This window comes from Notechis scutatus, chromosome 5, assembly GCF_049901735.1.
Source record: "Notechis scutatus isolate UNSWTSFEM ecotype Mainland chromosome 5, rNotScu1.2, whole genome shotgun sequence".
Classification (NCBI taxonomy): domain Eukaryota; kingdom Metazoa; phylum Chordata; class Lepidosauria; order Squamata; family Elapidae; genus Notechis; species Notechis scutatus.
This window is the reverse complement of record NC_142013.1, coordinates 113312432-113331337: the sequence shown is the minus strand read 5'-3', so window position 1 is coordinate 113331337 and position 18906 is coordinate 113312432. Positions and strand designations below refer to the sequence as shown.

At 43.2% G+C, this 18906-nt stretch overlaps 1 protein-coding gene across 3 annotated transcripts in view; it reads right to left on the bottom strand.

The window, feature by feature from the left end:
• AKAP11 (A-kinase anchoring protein 11) overlaps positions 1-18523 on the bottom strand; it is a 47590-nt gene extending 29067 nt beyond the window's left edge. For 2 of the 3 annotated variants that reach the window (XM_087967573.1, XM_087967575.1), the window contains exons 1-4: positions 18457-18523; positions 2181-2357; positions 1522-1621; positions 5-115 (exon numbers count right to left, since the gene is read on the bottom strand). In XM_087967573.1, the coding sequence (XP_087823699.1) occupies positions 5-115; positions 1522-1581 (171 nt within the window). In that variant the 5' untranslated portion in view covers positions 1582-1621; positions 2181-2357; positions 18457-18523. Of the gene's footprint in view, positions 1-4; positions 116-1521; positions 1622-2180; positions 2358-10665; positions 10775-18456 lie in introns of those variants that run through there. The other variant, XM_087967574.1, reaches the window with a different exon arrangement.
• Positions 18524-18906: the final 383 nt, after the last annotated feature.

Here is an 18906-nt window from a genome sequence, read left to right as displayed (position 1 = left end):
AAACCTCGTTGAAACGTTCATCTTCTTTGGATAGCTCCTCTGTTGATATGGGGCACAACGGTTTTTGACTTTGCAACCATGGCGTCGTAGGAGAGAGGGAAGATTCGCTGAAGGCCTGTTTTTGAAAGAGAGAGAGAAAAAAAAAAAACAAAGGGAGGGAGGGAGGAAGGAAGGAAGGAAGGAAGGAAGGAAGGAAGGAAGGAAGGAAGGGATTGGTAAATGTGATTTTTTTTACGACCTTCTGACAAGCAAAGTTGATGGGAAAGGCAAATTCACTTCACAACTGTGTTACTAGAATATAGAATAGAAAAAAGTTGGAAGGCACCTTGGAGGTCTTCTAGTCCAGCCCCCTGCTCAAGCAGGAGAACCTATACTAACTTAACAACTATGGGGAATGGCTTCACAACGGTGGCAAGAAAGGCCTCAAAATGAGGCAAAACTCACTTAACAATGGTCTCGCTTAGCAACCAAAACTTGGGGGTTGTTTGTGGTAAATACAATCCCCTTTTTACAACCTTCGGACAAGTAACGTCAATGGGGAAGCCAGATTCACTTATCAACCGTGTTACTAATTTAACAACTGAAGTGACTCACTTAAGAACATTGGCAAGAAAGGCTGCAGAATGAGGCAAAACTCGCTTAACAACGGTGTTTGGGGCTCAGTTGTGGTAAACGCACATTCCCCTTTTGGGACCTAAAGTCAATGGGAAAGCCAGATTCACTTAAGAACCGTGTTACTAACTCCACTGCAGGGATTCACTTAACAACGGTGGCAAGAAAAATCGTAAAATGAGGCAAAACTCACCTCACAAATTTCTCACTTAGTGACATAAATCATGGGCTCAGTGGTTGTTCTAGGTTGAGGACCACCTGTAGCTATTCTGTGAAGTTTTCTTTTTGTCGCAGTTGTTTTTATTTTACTCAGGATTGTGTAGAAACTAGTATTTTATCCTGAGGTCTTAAGATTTTGAGCCTCCTGGTGTTCAAAATAAGCGTAAGAATTTGGGAGGAAGAGTCATCTTTTTAAAGGCTCCCCCAAAGCTAGGAGAGTGAGGGCTTGCTGAGGGAGAAGAAGATCTGATTTGAAAGGTTTATTTAATTAAATTTATTATAATTGCTCGTTCCAGCAGAGGCTGGATGAGTTATCCAAGGACATTTGAGACAAGAATTCACTCCACTAGGAAAAACATGAACAATTATTCATGTTCAAACCCAGAAAAAAAGAAATTCAAGTGTTGTTGAGGTTGTGGAATGGCCAAATCGTTTCCAAATCTCTAGAGAAAAAACATCTCATTTGGCTCTGAATGGACTTGGTCAACGCATGGACTCCATCTTTTAAAAAAATCATTTTTCAAGGTTGATTTACAGACTCTGGGACTTATTAAACCTGGCATAGCAGCCTTCTTACTAAATTGTATGAAGCACTCTTTTCTTAACAGAGTACAGAAAAAAGAAAAGCTTTATCGTGAACAATCAAATAGTAGCTCAGCCAAATCAGTATTATTAACCCCAAGGTTTTACCTTTTTCACTGCTCCTCTAGGATTCTTCTGGCAGCTTTGGAACCTGATGTGACCCTCCATGTTTTTAAATTTTTATTTGCACGGATGAATTGAAAAATCCCTAAAATAAAAGCAGGTTATGCTGTGTAATTAATCTACCAATGGTTACAATGCACAATTTCAAGTTAATAAAAATGAGAAGGTGGAGAAAGAGGAAGAAGAAGAGGAGGAAGGAGGATGGAGGAAAGCGGGAGGAGGAGGAGGAGGAGGAGGAGGAGGAGGAGGAGGAGGAGGAGGAGGAGGAGGAGGAGGAGGAGGAGGAGGAAGAAGAAGAAGAAGAAGAAGAAGAAGAAGAAGAAGAAGAAGAAGAAGAAGAAGAAAGGAAGGAGGAGGAGAAGAAGAGGAAGAAGGAGAAGAGGAGGAAGAGGGGGAGAAAAACCAACAATAGAAACAATAACAACAACACAAATTAAGGGTTGGGACTAAGATGCACTCTGAAATGCCACGAAGTAAAATTACTAAGGAAGAAAAAAATAATGGTCTCACCTGAAATTCTAGTTTTATTACATCTCTGAAAGTTTTTATGCAGTTCAAGACAACATTTCAAGATCTACAGTGTCAAAGTTCCCCACACCCTACGTCCATCCCATCATGCCGCCAAAACAGCCAAGGACACTTACCCAAACGCAAATGCTTTTTTCTTGCCATTAACAACCAAGACTCTCTTCGGGGAGATCCATGCTGTGAGGGAGCCCTCGGGTCTCCTCTGCCTTATCAGGACCTGGGATTTGCCTTCATCGTGGTCCATGAGAGCCTTCTAGGTCACCGCTGATCTTGTACACGCTACATGCTGCGGTCTTGAGAGAAGAAACAACTTCATGTGGTAATGACAAGGAACACCACAACCAGAAATCCAAGAATATATGACTTCATGAAGCCAAGCATTTTTTAACGAATGACGCTTCCCCTTTTTTTTAATATTTCACCAAGACTGAATGTATTGTATCCAGGGGTGGACCTCACATATTTTCGCAACTGTGGGACAGAAATTATAAATTGACAATATCGACAGCATGCAAAGAAAATTAGTACAAGATGTGTGATGATGACCCAGGGTGGGATACAAAACAGTCACAAAAACTTAGTGAAGCCCCTTTTATTCCTTCACTTTGCTTCTAAGCTCCAAATATCCTTGATGGAAGACAAAAAACTCCCACACAAACAGTTACAAGAAGGAGGAAAAAAGCAACACAAACCAGGCAAGATAAGGGCTGCAGGATGTCCGCAGATTACAGATCATACACTGGGAAGGACGCAAAACTCAGAGGGGAACCATAAACTAGAGATATTTACACACTTTGTTTCCAGCGTTCGCCCATACACAAGTCCGTCCTCTTATTCAGTTGTCACAGCTGCAGCCCATGAAGAGGATCGAGGCCCTCTCCTCCCGAGGAGACCATGTCTCTCCCTTATCCTATCTTCTCTGTGTGCCCTAGGATGGAGAAGGGATGGGCCTGGGTCCTCCCCTGACTGCTCAGCCGACCTCTGCCCTTCCCCAGCCTCCTCCACAACTTCTGGAGCCACACTTCCATTCCCTGTTGGCTGTTCCTCCTCTTCCTCAGAGTCAGTCTCCATCAGGGGCATGACACTATGTTTTATAGATGGCACTTAGCACCAGCAAAATTAGCTAAAATGTTTAAAGACAAATCAGCCAAATGCTGGGAGTGTCATCAAACACTGGGAACATATTACCATATGTGGTGGTCTTGCATAGAAGTTAAAAGATATTGGACAAAAATACATGGTTGGAAAAACTGATAAAAAAAACATATGGATTTGAAACCTGAAAGATTTTTATTAGGAATGGTACCTGAAGGTTACAGTAAAGAAAAAAACATGCTTAATCATACAAGTATTAACAGCAGCTAGAATTGCATTTGCTCAGAATTAGAAAAGCGATAAGATACCGATAGAGGGGAAAAGTAATTGAGAAACTATTGGAATGTGCAGAAGTGAACTGATTAATACTGGTAATTAAAGAAAAAGAAAAAACGAAATATTACGTGGTATGGGACTTATTTTATTAATGGTTAGAAAAGAGGACAAATTAAAATGGATTAGATCAGTGGTTCCCAAACTTTTTTAGTCCACCACCCCCTTGGAGCTACAAACTCATCCTCAATGCCCTCCACCCAGGGATGGGATTCAAATTTCTGTGGGTGTGGCCTAATTTGAGGGTGTGGCTTGTTGGTCATGTGACTGGGTGGGCATGGCTTGCTGGTCACGTGACTGGGTGGGCATGGTTTGGTGACTGGCAAACCAAATACAAGTGGTCCTCACTTAATAACCAGTTGCTTAGCAAGTGTTCTAATTTATGACTGGCCTCCCCCAGAACTACTTGACCTGTTTTTGGAGTTTTGACACCCATGCACGCACACACACACACATACACACACACTCCCTTCTAACCCTACTGGAGCAGGTCATTGGACTAGAATCGGCAAAGCGTCTCTGATTAGATTCTAGAAGTGAATAGAATCTAATCAGAGATGCTTTGCTGATTCTTGTTAATTTGATTTATTTATATTTCTTTATTTTATGTTGCTGAATTGCATTAACGTGTGTGTCCCTTCTTGTGCGCAGCCCAGAAGCTTTTGTGATTCTTTGCAGCAAAAATTACCGACCTCTGGCTTTGCTCTACTTTTCAAATGTACCGCCACTGCCGCATTCTAGGTGCCGGCCCCGCAGGTCCACCCCATTGAGCCCGCTGCATTGGAGGGACCTGCCCAAGCAAGTCCGAGCAAAGCGGTGCACCAAATCAATGGGGTCAGCCTGAGAGACGAAAAGAGAGAGAGAGAAAAAAGAAAAAGAGAAAGAGAAAAGGAAGAAAAGAAAGAGAAAAGGGAAAGAAAAAGGGACAAAGAAAGAGCGGGGAATGGTGGGATGGAGGGAGAGAGAGAGAGAGAGACCTGATACATCAGATTGAAATGAGGCCTCGTTTAGTGGCCCTTTTCCACATTGAAACATCTTTGCCAGCATCTTTGCCAGCACATTGAAACATCTTTGGCTTCTACTAATTAAAAGTTTTGTGGACAAAACATGGCCAAGACTATCAGGAAGCTCTCACATTTTGTGGAGGCTTTAAACAGAATCCATTGGACCAGACCTCCACCCTAAAAAATTACTTTTCCCCAATGTATTACAGTGCCAATTCTGAAGAAGGCAAAACCAAAATGTACTGGTAAATTACAAGGAGAACACACACAAACACACACGCTCCCTTCTAACCTTGCTGGAGAAGGTGATTGGACTAGAATAGATATCTCATTATATTTCTCCTCCCTCCCTTTTTCTTTTTCTTTCTGTCCCTTCCTTCCATTCCCCTGCCCCACTCTTCCTTTGTCCCATTTTCTTTCTGTCCCTTTTCTCTTTCTCTTCTTCCTGCTCTCTTTCCCTCTCTCAGGCTCACCCCATTGACTTCGCGCACCGCTCCGTTCGGACTTGCTTGCGCAGGGGCCTCCGGTGCAAGGGGCTCAATGGAGTGATCCTGCAGGGCCTTGCCCCGAACGCAGAGAGCAAACCAGAGCGGCTTTGCTCTCCTTTTCAAACATCCCACCGCCGCTCGAACGCAGCGTTGGGAAAGGAGAGTATCTGCGTTTGAGCGGCGGTGGGATGTTTCAAAAGGAGAACAAAGCCGCTCTGGTTTGCTCTCCTTTCCCAACGCTGCGTTTGGGGCAAGGCCCCGCAGGATCACCCCATTGAGCCCCTTGCACTGGAGCGTACAAGTCAATGGGGTGATCCTGCGGGGCCTTGCCTGAAACGCGGCGGCGGAGGGATTTTTTTCTCACCCCTGAATTGTTCTTCCCCACTGTCCGATTCTGCTGCCGTCAGCACAGGCTGCCGGCGAACAACACCACCATAATCCCTGTCATAAAATAGGAACCACTTGCCAAGCACCCAAATTTTGTTCACGGGACCACGGAGATGTTGCAACCGTCGTAAGTGTGGAAAAACGGCCGTAAGTCACTTGTTTCAATGTCGTTGTCATTTCAAAAAGTCACTAAGCGAGCCGTTGTAAGTTGAGATGAGAAAGAAATCCTAGTTGCTTACAACCTTCAGATACATTTCCGAACTCCTTTGCTATAGAAAGTTAAGCAAAGGTACAGGTTCCCCTCGCACATCCGTGCTAGTCGTTTCCAGCTCTAGGGGGCGGTGTTCATCTCCGTTACAAAGCCGAAGAAGAGCCAGCGCTGTCCGAAGACGTCTCTGTGGTCATGTGGCCAGGAGGACTAAACGCCAAAGGGCACGGAACGCTGTTCTCTTCCCACCCAACGGGTCCCTATTTTTCTACTTGCATTTGTTTTACATGCTTTCAAACTGCTAGGTTGGCAGAAGCTGGGACAAGGAACGGGAGCTCACTCCGTTACGTGGCGCTAGGGATTCGAACCGCCGACCTGCCAACCTTTCCTGGTCAACAAGCTCTGCATCTTAGCCACGAGCTGCCACCGTGTCCCTTAGAAAGTTAAAACCCAGCCATGAAAAAGGAATAAGTTTCCAGCAACAAGAAAATAAATAGAAATAAATGCTACTAATGGGTAACATGTAATATAGGAAGGGTATTTATTGCTTGGGAAAATGGAAATAACATCCTTCAAGATAGCCCCAAGGAAGGAAATGCTAGTTTTTAAGACAGTATAATTTGTAAAAAAAATAAAAAATAAAACCCACTTTCCTTCGGTAACTGTATTGTTGACTGAAACCCAATTTTTATGTCGGAGAACAAAGCCATCCCGTCTCAAATACAGCAATAACGATAACGCCAAGAATTAAAAACCCTGAATTGGCTCGAGTCAACGTCATCTCGGTTGGGACACATAAATTGCCATAATTGTGTTTCTCTGGCGGGTTGGGCCCTCCAGAACCCCCACCGACAAGAGTGACATAAATCTCCGGCTAATGTAGGAAATGGTCGCTTGTTCTCTGGAATAGATTTCAGCCCGATTCTCAGAAAACAATTTTGTGGCCTTAAAAGACCGGGCTACTCCGAGGTCACTTCCCCCAAGACTGTTATTCCTCCTCCTGCGGAGCAAAGCAAACAAATGGTTGTTAAGTCAAGGGCTAATACCTGCATTCCTTACCGGGAGGAGTATAAACCCACTGGCTTTAAAACTAGCTTTTTTTTTTTTTAATTAAATCAGTTTCTCAAATGTTGTATGACTTTCTGATCTGTATCTGTATCTACATCTCTCTATCTCTATCAATCAATTATATTTATTTATCTCTATCTATACATCTATATCTCTCTATCTATATCTATCTGTATCTATCTATACATCTATATCTATCTATAAATCTCTCTATCTATATATTTATATCTATATCTATTAATTTATATCTCTATATATCTATCTATCCATCTATATATCTATCTCTATCATCTATCTCTATCTCTATCTACCTATATATCTGTCTATATATCAAATCTATATATCTATATCTATCTCTATCATCTATATCTCTATCAATCTATCTATAGCTATATCTGTATCTATCTATATCTATCAAATATATCTATCTATCTATCTATCTATCTATCTATCTATCTCTATTAATTTATATCTCTATATATCTATCTATCCATCTATATATCTATCTCTATCTCTATCATCTATGTCTATCTCTATCTACCTATATATGTCTATCTATATCTATCAAATCTATATATCTATATCTCTCTATCAAATCTCTCTATCAAATCTATCTATCTATCTATCTATCTATCTATCTATCTATCTATCCATATCTATCTATCTATCTATCTATATCTATCTATCTATCTATCTATCTATCTATCTATCTATCTATCTAACTATCCATCTAAATTGTACTTGGGCACAATCTACTCCAGATTCTTAATCTGGATTGTGTGATTCCTCTAGATTTTGATCACGTGACCCTGGGGATGCTGCAACAGTCATAAGTGTGAGACACAATCGTAAGTCACTTAAGTCCCAGGCAAGGTTTATGTTTTCTCTTCCAACATCATGATTTCATGGCCTTTGTTACATAATTCTTTACATTATGGTTAACTTGTTGGACAGTGACTATAATAAATAGGCTCTTATAATCTTACATAAATGCAGGAAAAAAATTGTTGCCAAAAACTCAAGTCACGTTCCACTGAAGAAAATTAGAATTTTAGGAGGGGGGGGGTTTAAAATATAACCTTCCTACCCTGCAATGGTAATTTTGAGTAGATGCTGCTCTTACTTAAATACTGTTTTAATCTTATGCAAAATAGCACTATAATTACATGCTTTTAGCTCCTGCCAATCTATTGTAATAATTACTCCCTTTCTGTTTTTCTATGTTGTTCCCTAGGGAATTCTGGGAACTGAAGTCCACATAATCTAAAAGTTGCTGATCTAAGTGAAGCTTAAGGTCAGCCTAGAAACAAAACTATGCAATAAATGTTCTTTTAAAAAATTCCAAATAGGTTAATTAATGGCAAAAATCTCCTTTTATTTTATCCAATTGGTCAGAAAATACCACTGTTTTTCTTCCATTTTTTTTGCAAAATTCTAGAGAGGAAAAAAGCTAATATGAAAGGAAAAATCTGTTTCCAATTCATTTATATCACAGCATTATTTTCCTGATATGCTCTATCGTACACCATATGCTGCATCTAAACTTAAACTATTGCAATACTAGGAAGCTAATAAAAATACACATTTCTGGACAGCAAGAGGCCAGCAAACACTTTAAAGCGTCAGAAAATCTTAGAGGAAGAGAAGTGATATCAGATCAGATTATAACTGCTATAAAGATCAGAAGTCACTTTTTAAAGTATCTTTTTTTTTCCTTTTCCTCTTTTATTTCCTGCACTTTCTCCCTCTTTCAGGATAGAAAAACATGAATTCACCTCTTAAAACTCAATGCAGGGAGATTCAGGACTGATAAAAGTACCTTTTTTAATGTACACAATAAAGTCTGGAACTTGTGGTGGGATTCAAATTATTTTACTACCGGTTCTGTGGGCATGGCTTGGTGGGCACGGCAGGGGAAGGATACTGTAAAATCTCCAGTCCAAAGTGGTATTTGCCGGTTCTCAGAACTACTCAAAATTTCCGCTACCGGTTCTCCAGAACCTGCGGAATACCACACCTCTGTTGTGATCAGCAAATCTGGTACAGCATTCACCAACTTGGTCTTAAAAAGAAACTAGAGAATACTTATTGCACATTCATTGTTGTGAAGTATTTCTCCAGAGGCTCCATTAAATGAGAATGCATGGCTGAGTAATAAATTGCAACCAAATATTAATCCCATCTCTTTACAGCGGGTGTGGAAATGCTCAAAAAGGCGGGACAGAAAAAATGGTCTAATCCTAGTTAATCATTTTCTAGCAATAAAGGAAGCGTCTGCAACAACTCCAGAGGCAACCTTGCTTGCAAATGCATTGAGGAATCTAATTAGGTGGTTTCTTTTTTAAAAAAAAAAAAGCTAAAAACTATAAAATGAGGAGAAAAGAAATAAAAGAACAAAAGAGGGAGGGAGGGAGGGAGAGAGAAGGAAGGAGGAGAGAGAGAGAGAGAAAGTGAGAGAGAGGGAGGGAAGGAAGGGGAGGAGGGGAGAGAAGAAAGAAGGAGGGAGGGAGGGAAGAAGGAAGGGAGGGGAGGAGGGAGGGAAGAAAGGAGAGAGGGAGGGAAAAAGGAAGGGAGGAGAGGGAGGGAAGAAGGAAGGAAGGAGAGGGAGGGAAGAAGGAAGGAAGGGAAGGAAGGAGGAGGGAGGGGAGGGGGAGGAAATGGAGGAAGGGAGAGGGATGGAGGAAAGAAGGAAGGAAGGGAGGAAAGAAGGAAGGAGGGGAGAGAAATGGAGGAAGGGAGAGAAATGGAGGAAAGAAGGAAGGGAGGAAAGAAGGAAGGAGGGGAGGGAGGGACGAAGTGAGAGAGGGGAGAGAGGGAGGAAAGAAGGGAGGAAGGGAAGGAGGGGGATGGAAGAGGGAAGAAGGGAGAGAGGGAGGGAGGGAGTGGGGAGAGGAGAGGGGAAGGGAAAGAAGGAAGGAGGGACTGAGGGAAGGAAGAATGGAAGGAGGGAGAGAGGGAGGGAAGAAGGAAGAAGGGGGAAGGTGGGAGAAGGGAGAGAGAGGGAAGAAGGAAGGAAGGAAGGAAGGAAGGAAGGAAGGAAGGAAGGAAGGAAGGAAGGAAGGAAGGAAGGAAAGAAGGAAAGAAGGAAAGAAGGAAGGAAGGAAGGAAGGAAAGAAGGAGGGAAAGAAAGAAGGATGGTTCTAGTCTTTTTGACAGTGGTTATAAATGCATTCATATTTTATCCTCTCATTTTCTGGTTACATCATAATTTCCTTCTTTTCATAAGCTAACCTTCTAAACTTCAAACCCACAGGTTCGTTTTTCTCTTTTTTTCAACAAAAAGTCCATAAAGTTTTCCTAGCACCGACAAATGCAATTGTTGATCTTTCTCTAATCCAACAAACGAATTTCACTCCCTCTACTACTGTAGTTGTGTCGTCTTCACCAACCATTCCTTCGCTCTGTGGGTATTTCAGAATGTATTTCATTTTTACACATCCAACAGCCTTGCAATCACAATCATAAATAAAAATAATCTTCCACAGCTCTCCTCACAACACAGGAAGGTCTAAACCCAACTGTTTCTCATCAGCTGATATTCCTTGTAGGGTTTTAAAAAACCCCACAATTCATACGTATTAATTGTGTACCTACAAAAATATGTATTAGTATCCATCCATCCAAACAACTAATTGCAGCACAATTTGACAGACAAATAAATAATAACAGGTATTGATAAACAATTGAAGTAGGTGCATCGTGTGTCCTCAGACAGTGCACAAAGAAAACTGCACACAACTTCAGGAGGAGGGAGTTTCCTTTGGAACACACACACACACACATACACACACACACACAATTACCTAGTTAGAAAACAAACAAGTCATTAAAAGAATTTAATTATAGTTTATCCAGTCTGTCGCCACGTCCTGGTATAAAAGGCCTGCTATCTCACTCTTCAAAAGCGAGAAATTATCAACAATCGTTAATAGATGGTGGTTATTTTATAATTCAAATTAGTGCTATGCATTTGATTTTGATTTTTTTTTTTGGAAGGTTGCAATCCACACCTACTCACCGAATTTGCAACTAAAATCTGAATTCCTCCATTAAATCGGCTCAGAGCAGAGAGTGAGTAAATGACTACAGTCCTTCTTCAAAACACAACTTATCCTAATCCGCAATCGACACCGTGCTCAACAGTCACACAGCGGTGCCAGTTCCTGTTTGGAAATACCTAGTTATAATCGGACCGCATGATCTGACCGGAAAGGAATATCAACTGGAGGTTTCCATTTTCCTAAGACTTGAAAAACACAATTATAATTCCGCGGAGATTCTCCTCTTCTCACATTTCCCAGGGAGACAAAATTAGACCGCCAATTTATTATGCTGACTTCCTGAGTAAAAGATAACTGAGACTGTCCGATAGGAAGAGGGGGGGGGAGGTTTGATATTATTAACATCTAGGCCCTAAAACATGCTTTTAAAAAACTATTAGATGCTACTTGTGTTAAAAAAAAAATGAGATTTTTTTTCATTGTGTAAAAAAATGGGATGAAGTTTGTTAAATCAAAGTAAACAATTGAACAACCTATTTTTTCAGGTTGATATATGAATCATTTGTTAAATACATATGCACATATATATACATATACATATGTGTTTGTAAATATGTATGTATGCATGCATGTATGTATGTGGGGGGTGGAGGTGCGTTAGCCAGAGGTGGAGCTCTCGCCTCAGAATCAGGAGGCTGTGAGTTCAATCCTAGGTAGAAGCAGATATTTCTCTCTCTCTGGGCACACGGAGAATATATCTGCTGAACAAAACTCTGCCCTGGTGACAGGAAGGGCATCCGGTCAGTAAACACTCAGCTCCATTCAGTTCTCCAGACACCACCCCACAAGGGATTATGGAGTCATTAAAAAAAGATGATGATGGTGTGTGTGCATGTGTGTGTGTGAAACAGTTTGCCATTGTTGAATTGAACTTTGACCCACAAAACACAATTTGACTCTGAGAAAGATCTCACAGCTATAGCAATTTACACCACCAAAATGTCGGTTATTTATCTAACTTATCTTCATATGACCTTTTGTTTGTTTGTTTCTATCCGACCTTCATTATTGCAACAAATAACTCAAGGTGGCGAACATATCTAACACACCTTCTTCCTTCCTCCCATTTTCCCTACAACAACAACCCTGTGAGTTGACAGAGAAAGTAGCTGGCCCAAAAATTACTCAACTGGTTTTCATGCCTAAGGCGGGTCTAGAACTCAGTCAGCTGGTGATTGGTTCAAGGTCATCCAGCTGGCTTTCATGCCTAAAGTGGGTCTAGAACTCACCGTCTCCTGGTGATTGGCTCAAAGTCAGCCATCCGACTTTCATACCTAAGGTGGGACTCGAACTCACAGTCAACTGGTTCAAAGCCATCCAGCTGGCTTTCATAGCTTAAGGTGGGACTAGAATTCTCAGTCTCCTGGTGATTGACTCAAAATCACCTAGCTGGCTTTCATGGTGAAGGTGGAACTAGAACTCACTGACTCCTAGTGATTAACCCAAAGTTACTCATGCAACTTTCATATCTAAGGTGGGACTAGAATTCACAGTCAGCTGGTTCAAAGTCACCCAGCTGGCTTCATAGATTAAAGTGGGACTAGAATTCACTGACTCATCAGATTGGCCCAAGTCACCCATGTGACTTTCATATCTAAGGTGGAACTAGAATGCACAGTCAGCTGCCGATTGGCTCAAAGTCACCCATGTGACTTTCATATCTAAGGTGGAACTAGAACTCACCATCTCCTGGTGATTGGTTCAAAGTTACCCATGCTAAGTTAGAACTAGATGACTGGCCCAAAATCACCGAGCTAAGGCAGAACTTGAACTCCCAGCCTCCTGCTTTCTAGCCTGGTGCTTTAACCACTAGACCAAGCTACCTATATACAACATTTCAGTCGAGCTGGAGTTGTTTTTTAATACCAGTATTATTGCAACCTCTCCTTGCTTCAAAGGGTTTTGCAGATCCATAAGGCTTTTGACTTGTTAGTGTGGATAAGTTTTTATGCCAATAAAAGGCAATATTGAACAAAACACCTGAAATATTAAGACACCTTGCACCAAAGATCAAACACTACCAGATCTTGAGATTTGGTGAAGTTCCCAAACAACTGATTGCAGCACACACAAAACACAAGCCTTACAGGCAGCAACTACCGAGGGTCGTTAACTTGTGCACTACTATGTTGGTAGCACAGGGGCACGTAGGAGTAAATTGCCGGTGGAAAACAAAGCACGAAGTTGCAGCGTTTCAGCCCCAATCTAAACAAAGACCATACCGCTTGTCATTGTCGAACTCCGTTGCGATTTGCTAAGAAACACAACCTTAGATGACCCACAACAGAATAAAATCTATCGTCTGCAGTATCAGGATAATCGTGCAACCCAACCTTACTGAGTGCAGGGTTATCAGAAGGGATTAAACTGCGATAATCTCCAGCATAAGATTGCAGAAAGCTGGTGGATATTTGCATTTTTGAGGGTTTTATTTTCCTCTTCCCCAGTGGCTATTCCTAGGACACAAGCTGGCTATTCTGGACATGGACATTATTTTTTCAAATACATTAAAAGGCCTCACCAGCCAACCCCCTTTCATTTGTTTTCAAAATTACCAGATAATCCTCGACTTACAACAGGGGAAAAAGAACAGAGTGAGTAATCGTGGCTAAATTAAAAATAATGATAGCCTCTTTTTCGGTGCATGCCAGCCTTCTGTTATTTCCTCTTTTTTTTTTTAACCCACAAGGTGTTTTTTTTATTTTAAGTATTATTGTGCACAGCAGAGCGGTATTTGCAATTTTGTGAGCCAAGAATGCAATAGGTATGGCAAAGTATCAAAATGAGTGTAGGGATTTTGCAATCTGGGGCACATTTTGACGCAAATGCGTACAGTTTCCACGAAGGTTTGGGTAATTTGGCTTTTCAAAGCAATCCGTCTGGCCTTCCTTTTGCTTTGCACACAATTCCATGCAAAGCGTTTGCACATATATGTACTAAATCCCAAGTAAACATTTAATATATTTCGTATTCCCCTTCTTGAGTGGATGTTGCTACCTTTAGTGGCAGTTGAGCTCTGTAAGGTTTATTCTACTCTCAATTGCTGTGACTTTCAATCACATCACATTTACAACAGCGACCAAAGTTACAATGGCACAGAAAAACGTGACTTACAACCATTTTTTTTCATACTTATGACTGTTGCAGCCTGATCCAAATCCAGAGGCTTGGCAACTGGCATGGACTCCTGACGGTTGCAGCCCCTCTGTGATCACATGATCCAAATTCAGACTCTTGGCCACTGACTCATACTTACGACGGTTGCAGCGTCTCAAGTGGGGGGTCACACGATCCCCTTTTGCGATGAGTAGACTCAATGGGGAATGCCAGATTCACTTAACAACTGTGTTGCTAATTTAACAACTGCAATGATGATTCACTTCATGGTGGCACGAAAGGCTGTAGAACGGGGCAGAACTCACGTCAAATGTCTCACTTAATGGAGACAGAAATCTGGGGCTCCGTTGCAGTCGTAAGTCGAGGAGCCTCTGTGGCGCAGTGGTTAAGAGTGCAGTATTGCAAGCTACTTCTGCAGCCAGCTGCCTACGATTTGGCAGTTCGAATCGCACCAGGCTCAAGGTTGACTCAGCCTTCCATCCTTCCAAGATGGGTAAAATGAGGACCCAGATTTTGGGAGGAAAGAGGCTGACTTTGTTATCTGCTTAGAGAAGGCTGGAAAGCACTATAAAGTGAAATATAAGTCTAAGTGCTATTGCTATTACCCATAAAAGCAAGTATTTTTTTAAAAATGTATTTATATTTACATACCCGGAGAAGGAAATTGCCAAATCAGTTTTAAAAGAAAACAATTTCTTTCTGCCCTCCTATTTTTTATTTTTTATTTTGCAATCTGTCTGTCGTTCACGGTGTTCTTAAGTCCCCCTTGAGAATGGAGAAACATTGGAAGTGTAAAGACACATCGGGCACATTTCATCACATGTGGCGGACCTGCAATGCTTCAAAACAATATTGGAGACTGATTCAAACATGGACGGAAAAAATGGTGCGAGAGTGTATTCCATTTAAAGCGGAATTTTTTTCTCCTTGAAATAATATCAGAAAAATTTAAGAAGGAAATAATGTATCTAACAGTACATGTATTGATGGTGGCTAAAATAATATATGCACAATACTGGAAAAATGAAATCATACCTCCAGAAACAGAAATAATAAGAAAAATATATGGCCTGTGCAGAATCTGATAGGTTAACTTTAGCAATAAAAGATAAAGGAGAGTCTAAATATGATAAAACATGGAATCAATTTAATCAATGGTTATATAAGCAGAAGACAAGGTAGAAGTATTAGTAGTTATGATTAATTAGTAATTACTATATTAAATAAAGAGATTACAAATGATGAAGTAAAATGTATATATGCATAACAAAGCTAAGTTGGACGTATTGTGTTGTATTCTCATAATTAAAATTAAAAATAAATAAATAAATAAAAAGAGAATGGAGAAACATGAAATGAAACTATTTTGGCCTGTTTTATTCATTGCCAAAGTTGTGTCTGTGGCCTTTCTGGGCACGGCGTTGTTTCCTGAAATCCGAAACGTGGAGATTAAGGTTTATATCATCCCGGAAACAGCACAGTTGGCATGGAGTGGGCTACTAACAGGTGCTGCTAATACCTCCGTGCCACCGATGAGAAGAGGCACGGATCAGTGGCCAGGAAGCCGCTAAGATTTTTTACGAAGCCCTGAAGTTACAAGCAGCCAGCTTCATTTGGGCACGACAGGGTTTTTCCCTAATAAAGGAGAATATTTTGTAGATCAGGGTTGAACGGTTGGGGGTGTTTGGTGCTCTCTGAGTTTGGTGGGTTTTCTTGCAGACGTTTTGTTCCCAAACTAGGTAGTGTCATCAATGCGCCGATGACGCAACCTAGTTTGGGTGATGAAACATTTGCAGCAGCAACAACCAAGCTCAGAGAGCACCAAGGACCCCAGAGTCATCCTCCTTCTCTCTGCAAACCCCACTCCTTATTAGCACTGATGATGTAACCTAGCTGGGTAATGAAATGTTTGCAAGAAAACAGCCAAGCTCAGAGAGCACTGAGGAACCCACAGTATTCTCCTCCTCCTTCCTCTCTTTCTCCTTCCTCTCCTCCTCCTCCTCCTCTTCCTCCTTCTCTCTGCAAACCTCACTCCTTATTAGCACTGATGATGTAACCTAGCTGGGTAATGAAACGTCGCCAAGAAAACAACCAAGCTCAGAGAGCACTAAGGAACCACAGTTCTCCTCCTCTGGCAAACCTATGGCACGCGTGCCAGAAGTGACATGCAGCCATTTCTGCCAGCACATGAGCAGTCGCCCCAGATCAGGTGCATTGCACATGCGCACACCCCTCCCACCAGCCAGCTGATAGTCGCGTAGCTGCCGCGCATACGTGAGGGGGGCACATGTGCGCGCTTGCCCAGTGGCGCATAGCATACGTAGGGGGTTAGGAGCGCATGCGCAGATGCTCACGGTGCGCGAGGGGTTGTGCACAGGGGCTCGGTGGTGTGCAGTGTATGCGCAGGGGGTGGGGGGGGTCACACACGCAGTGCATTATGGGTGCCGGCCATCACTGTTATATATTGAGTGGTGCGGTGGCCTAGAGGTGGAGCTCTCGCCTCACAATCCGGAGGCTGTGAGTTCGATCCTAGGTACAGGCAGATATTCCTCTCTTTGGGCACACTGCTGAATATATCTGCTGAACAAAACTCCGCCCTGGCAATAGGAAGGGCATCCGGCCATTGAAACACTCAGCTCCATTCAGTTGCCCAGACTCCACCCTGCAAGGGATTGTGTTTAAAAGAAAGAAGAAAAGTCCACAGAAGGACTCTCCTTGCCTTCCTTCGATGTATTCGGTCTAATAAATCGCTATACCAGGAGGACTTTTGAAAAATTCCTGCTATTTCCTCGCAGGATGCAATAAAAAAAAAGGGAGGTGGAAACTTAACACAAGGAGAGGATTGTGTTATGTCAGATATTTGGCTGGCATTCCAACTCTTATTGTTGTCCATAAACACGGCAGGCCAGCAATCTTGCCCAAGGGAGAAAAAGTTCATAATTCTATTTTTTTTTCCCAGTGGAAAAACGGAAAAGTCGATCCAATGAATAAATAAAATAACATCCAAAATAAGAAGCCCGTTCGTTATTTCCTGCTTTGAAAAACCAGTTGTAACGTTAGCCAGTTTCGGGGAAACCACCGAAGGTTCTCCACCGACGACCCAAGCAGTCCTCGCCTTACGACAAGCAACGGAGCCCAACCGCAATTGTCGCTAAGTGTTAAGGAACTTTTGTCCCCTTTTTAATGACCTTTCTGGTCACTTTTGCGAAGCGAATCACTGCCGTTGTTAAGCAAGTAACATGGTCGTTAAGCAAAGCTGGCTTCCCCCTGGATTTTGCTCGCCAGAAGGTCACAAAAGAGCATCACGTGACTCCAGGAAACTGCAACCGTCATAAATATGAGTCAGTTCCTTAACAAATGTCTCGCTTAGCAACAGAAATGTTGGGCTCGATTGTTGTAAAAGAGAGCATAATTCACTTAAGTTTCTCGCTGAGTTTGGGAGTCAGTTGTAGTTGTAAGTCGAGGAATATACACACACACACACACACACACATATATATTGTGTGTGTGTGTGTGTGTATACATATATACATACATATATATATATTCCTCGACTTCGACTGTTCTGTTATTTTGAGGAGAGAAAGTTTTCCTGCTTGAGCAGGGGGTCAGGCTAGAGGACCTCCAAAATCCCTTCCAACTCTGCCGTTCTGTTATTCTGAGGAGAGAAAGCTTTCCTATTTGATCAGAGGGTCAGGCTAGAAGACCTCAAGATCCCTTCCAACTCTGCCATTCTGTTATTCTGGGAGAGAAATTATTTGCTGTTATTCTGCCAGGAGAGAGTTATTCTGGGGAGAGAGAAAGCTTTCCTATTTGATCAGAGGGTCAGGCTAGAAGACCTCAAGATCCCTTCCAACTCTGTGATTCTGAGCAGGGGGGAGAGAACGCTTTCCTGCTTGATGCGGGGTGGTGGGGTGGGTCAGACTACAAGACCTCCAAGGCCCCTTCCCAACTCTCTTCGCCCCTCTGTCATTTCTGCAGTTGCCTGCAGGAAAAAAAAAAATTGGCCCAAGAGGCAGTAGAGAACTTTGGGGGAGGGAGGGGAGAGGGAAGCCTTGTGGGCCCCCTTACTAGGAGACCCTCCCCCATGGATAAAACTCGGGGGAAGGAAGGAGTGTCACATCTCCCTTATGGACCCCCCAAAAAGAAAAACACCCACCCTGAAGCGCCTGGGGGGCAAGAGGCGTGCAAGCCCCCTCCTCCTCGTCCCCGCCCCTCCCCATTGAAAAAAAAAGGAAGGGGGGGTTGCTACATGCAAAGGGGGAGGGTGGATTCGAGGGGAAAGGGAGGGGGCAGGGGATTCCCTTCCTCCAACTCCAAAGGGGGAGGGGGCTTCCCTGCAAGGAAACCCCCACCCACCCCGCCACAAATAAATAAAAGCTTTGCAAAAGAGAAAAAAGATGGAAAGGAAAGCTGACTTAGCAAAGGCGGAGGAAGGGGGGCGGGGGACGTTTGGCTGCCTCGGGGGGCCCTCCTCTCCCCCGCCCATTGCAAACCGGGCCCTCGGGGCTGCAGGGGTGGGGGCAGGAGGGGAGGGGGAGACCCCAACCTCCGGCAGCCTGCATGGGCACCGCCCCCCATCCCCAAACCTCTCCACCCCCGGCCTGGCCACCCTTTGCGCATCTGCCTACCCTGCTCCGTGGCTGCTGCTCCGTCGCCTCCTCCTCCTCCTCTTCCTCCTCCTCCTCCTCTTGGCCGCCGCTTCTCGCGAGAGCGGAGACTTCCTTGCAAGCAGCAGCCGGCGTGGGGGTGGGGTGGGGGGCTCCCCGAGAAGCGGGGCGGGGAGGTCTCAAGGGAGCCTGGAGCCTGCGTGCGCCCTGCTTTGGGGAGGGGTGCGCGCTTGGAAAGCAAAGGGGGCTTTGGATTGGGCGCAGCGCCCTAGGTATTCCCCATTCCACCCTTCCCTTTGCTCCCCACTCTTTTTTTGGGGGGGGTCCTTCCAATGGGTGGGTGGGGTTTTCTTGGGCGTTCTCTGAGCTTGCTGGGTTTGTTTGTTTTTTGCAAGCGTCTGAATAGACGTTGCATAGTCTTCCTCCGCTCAGTAAACAACACTCCCTGCTGGCACTGATGATGTTGCCTAG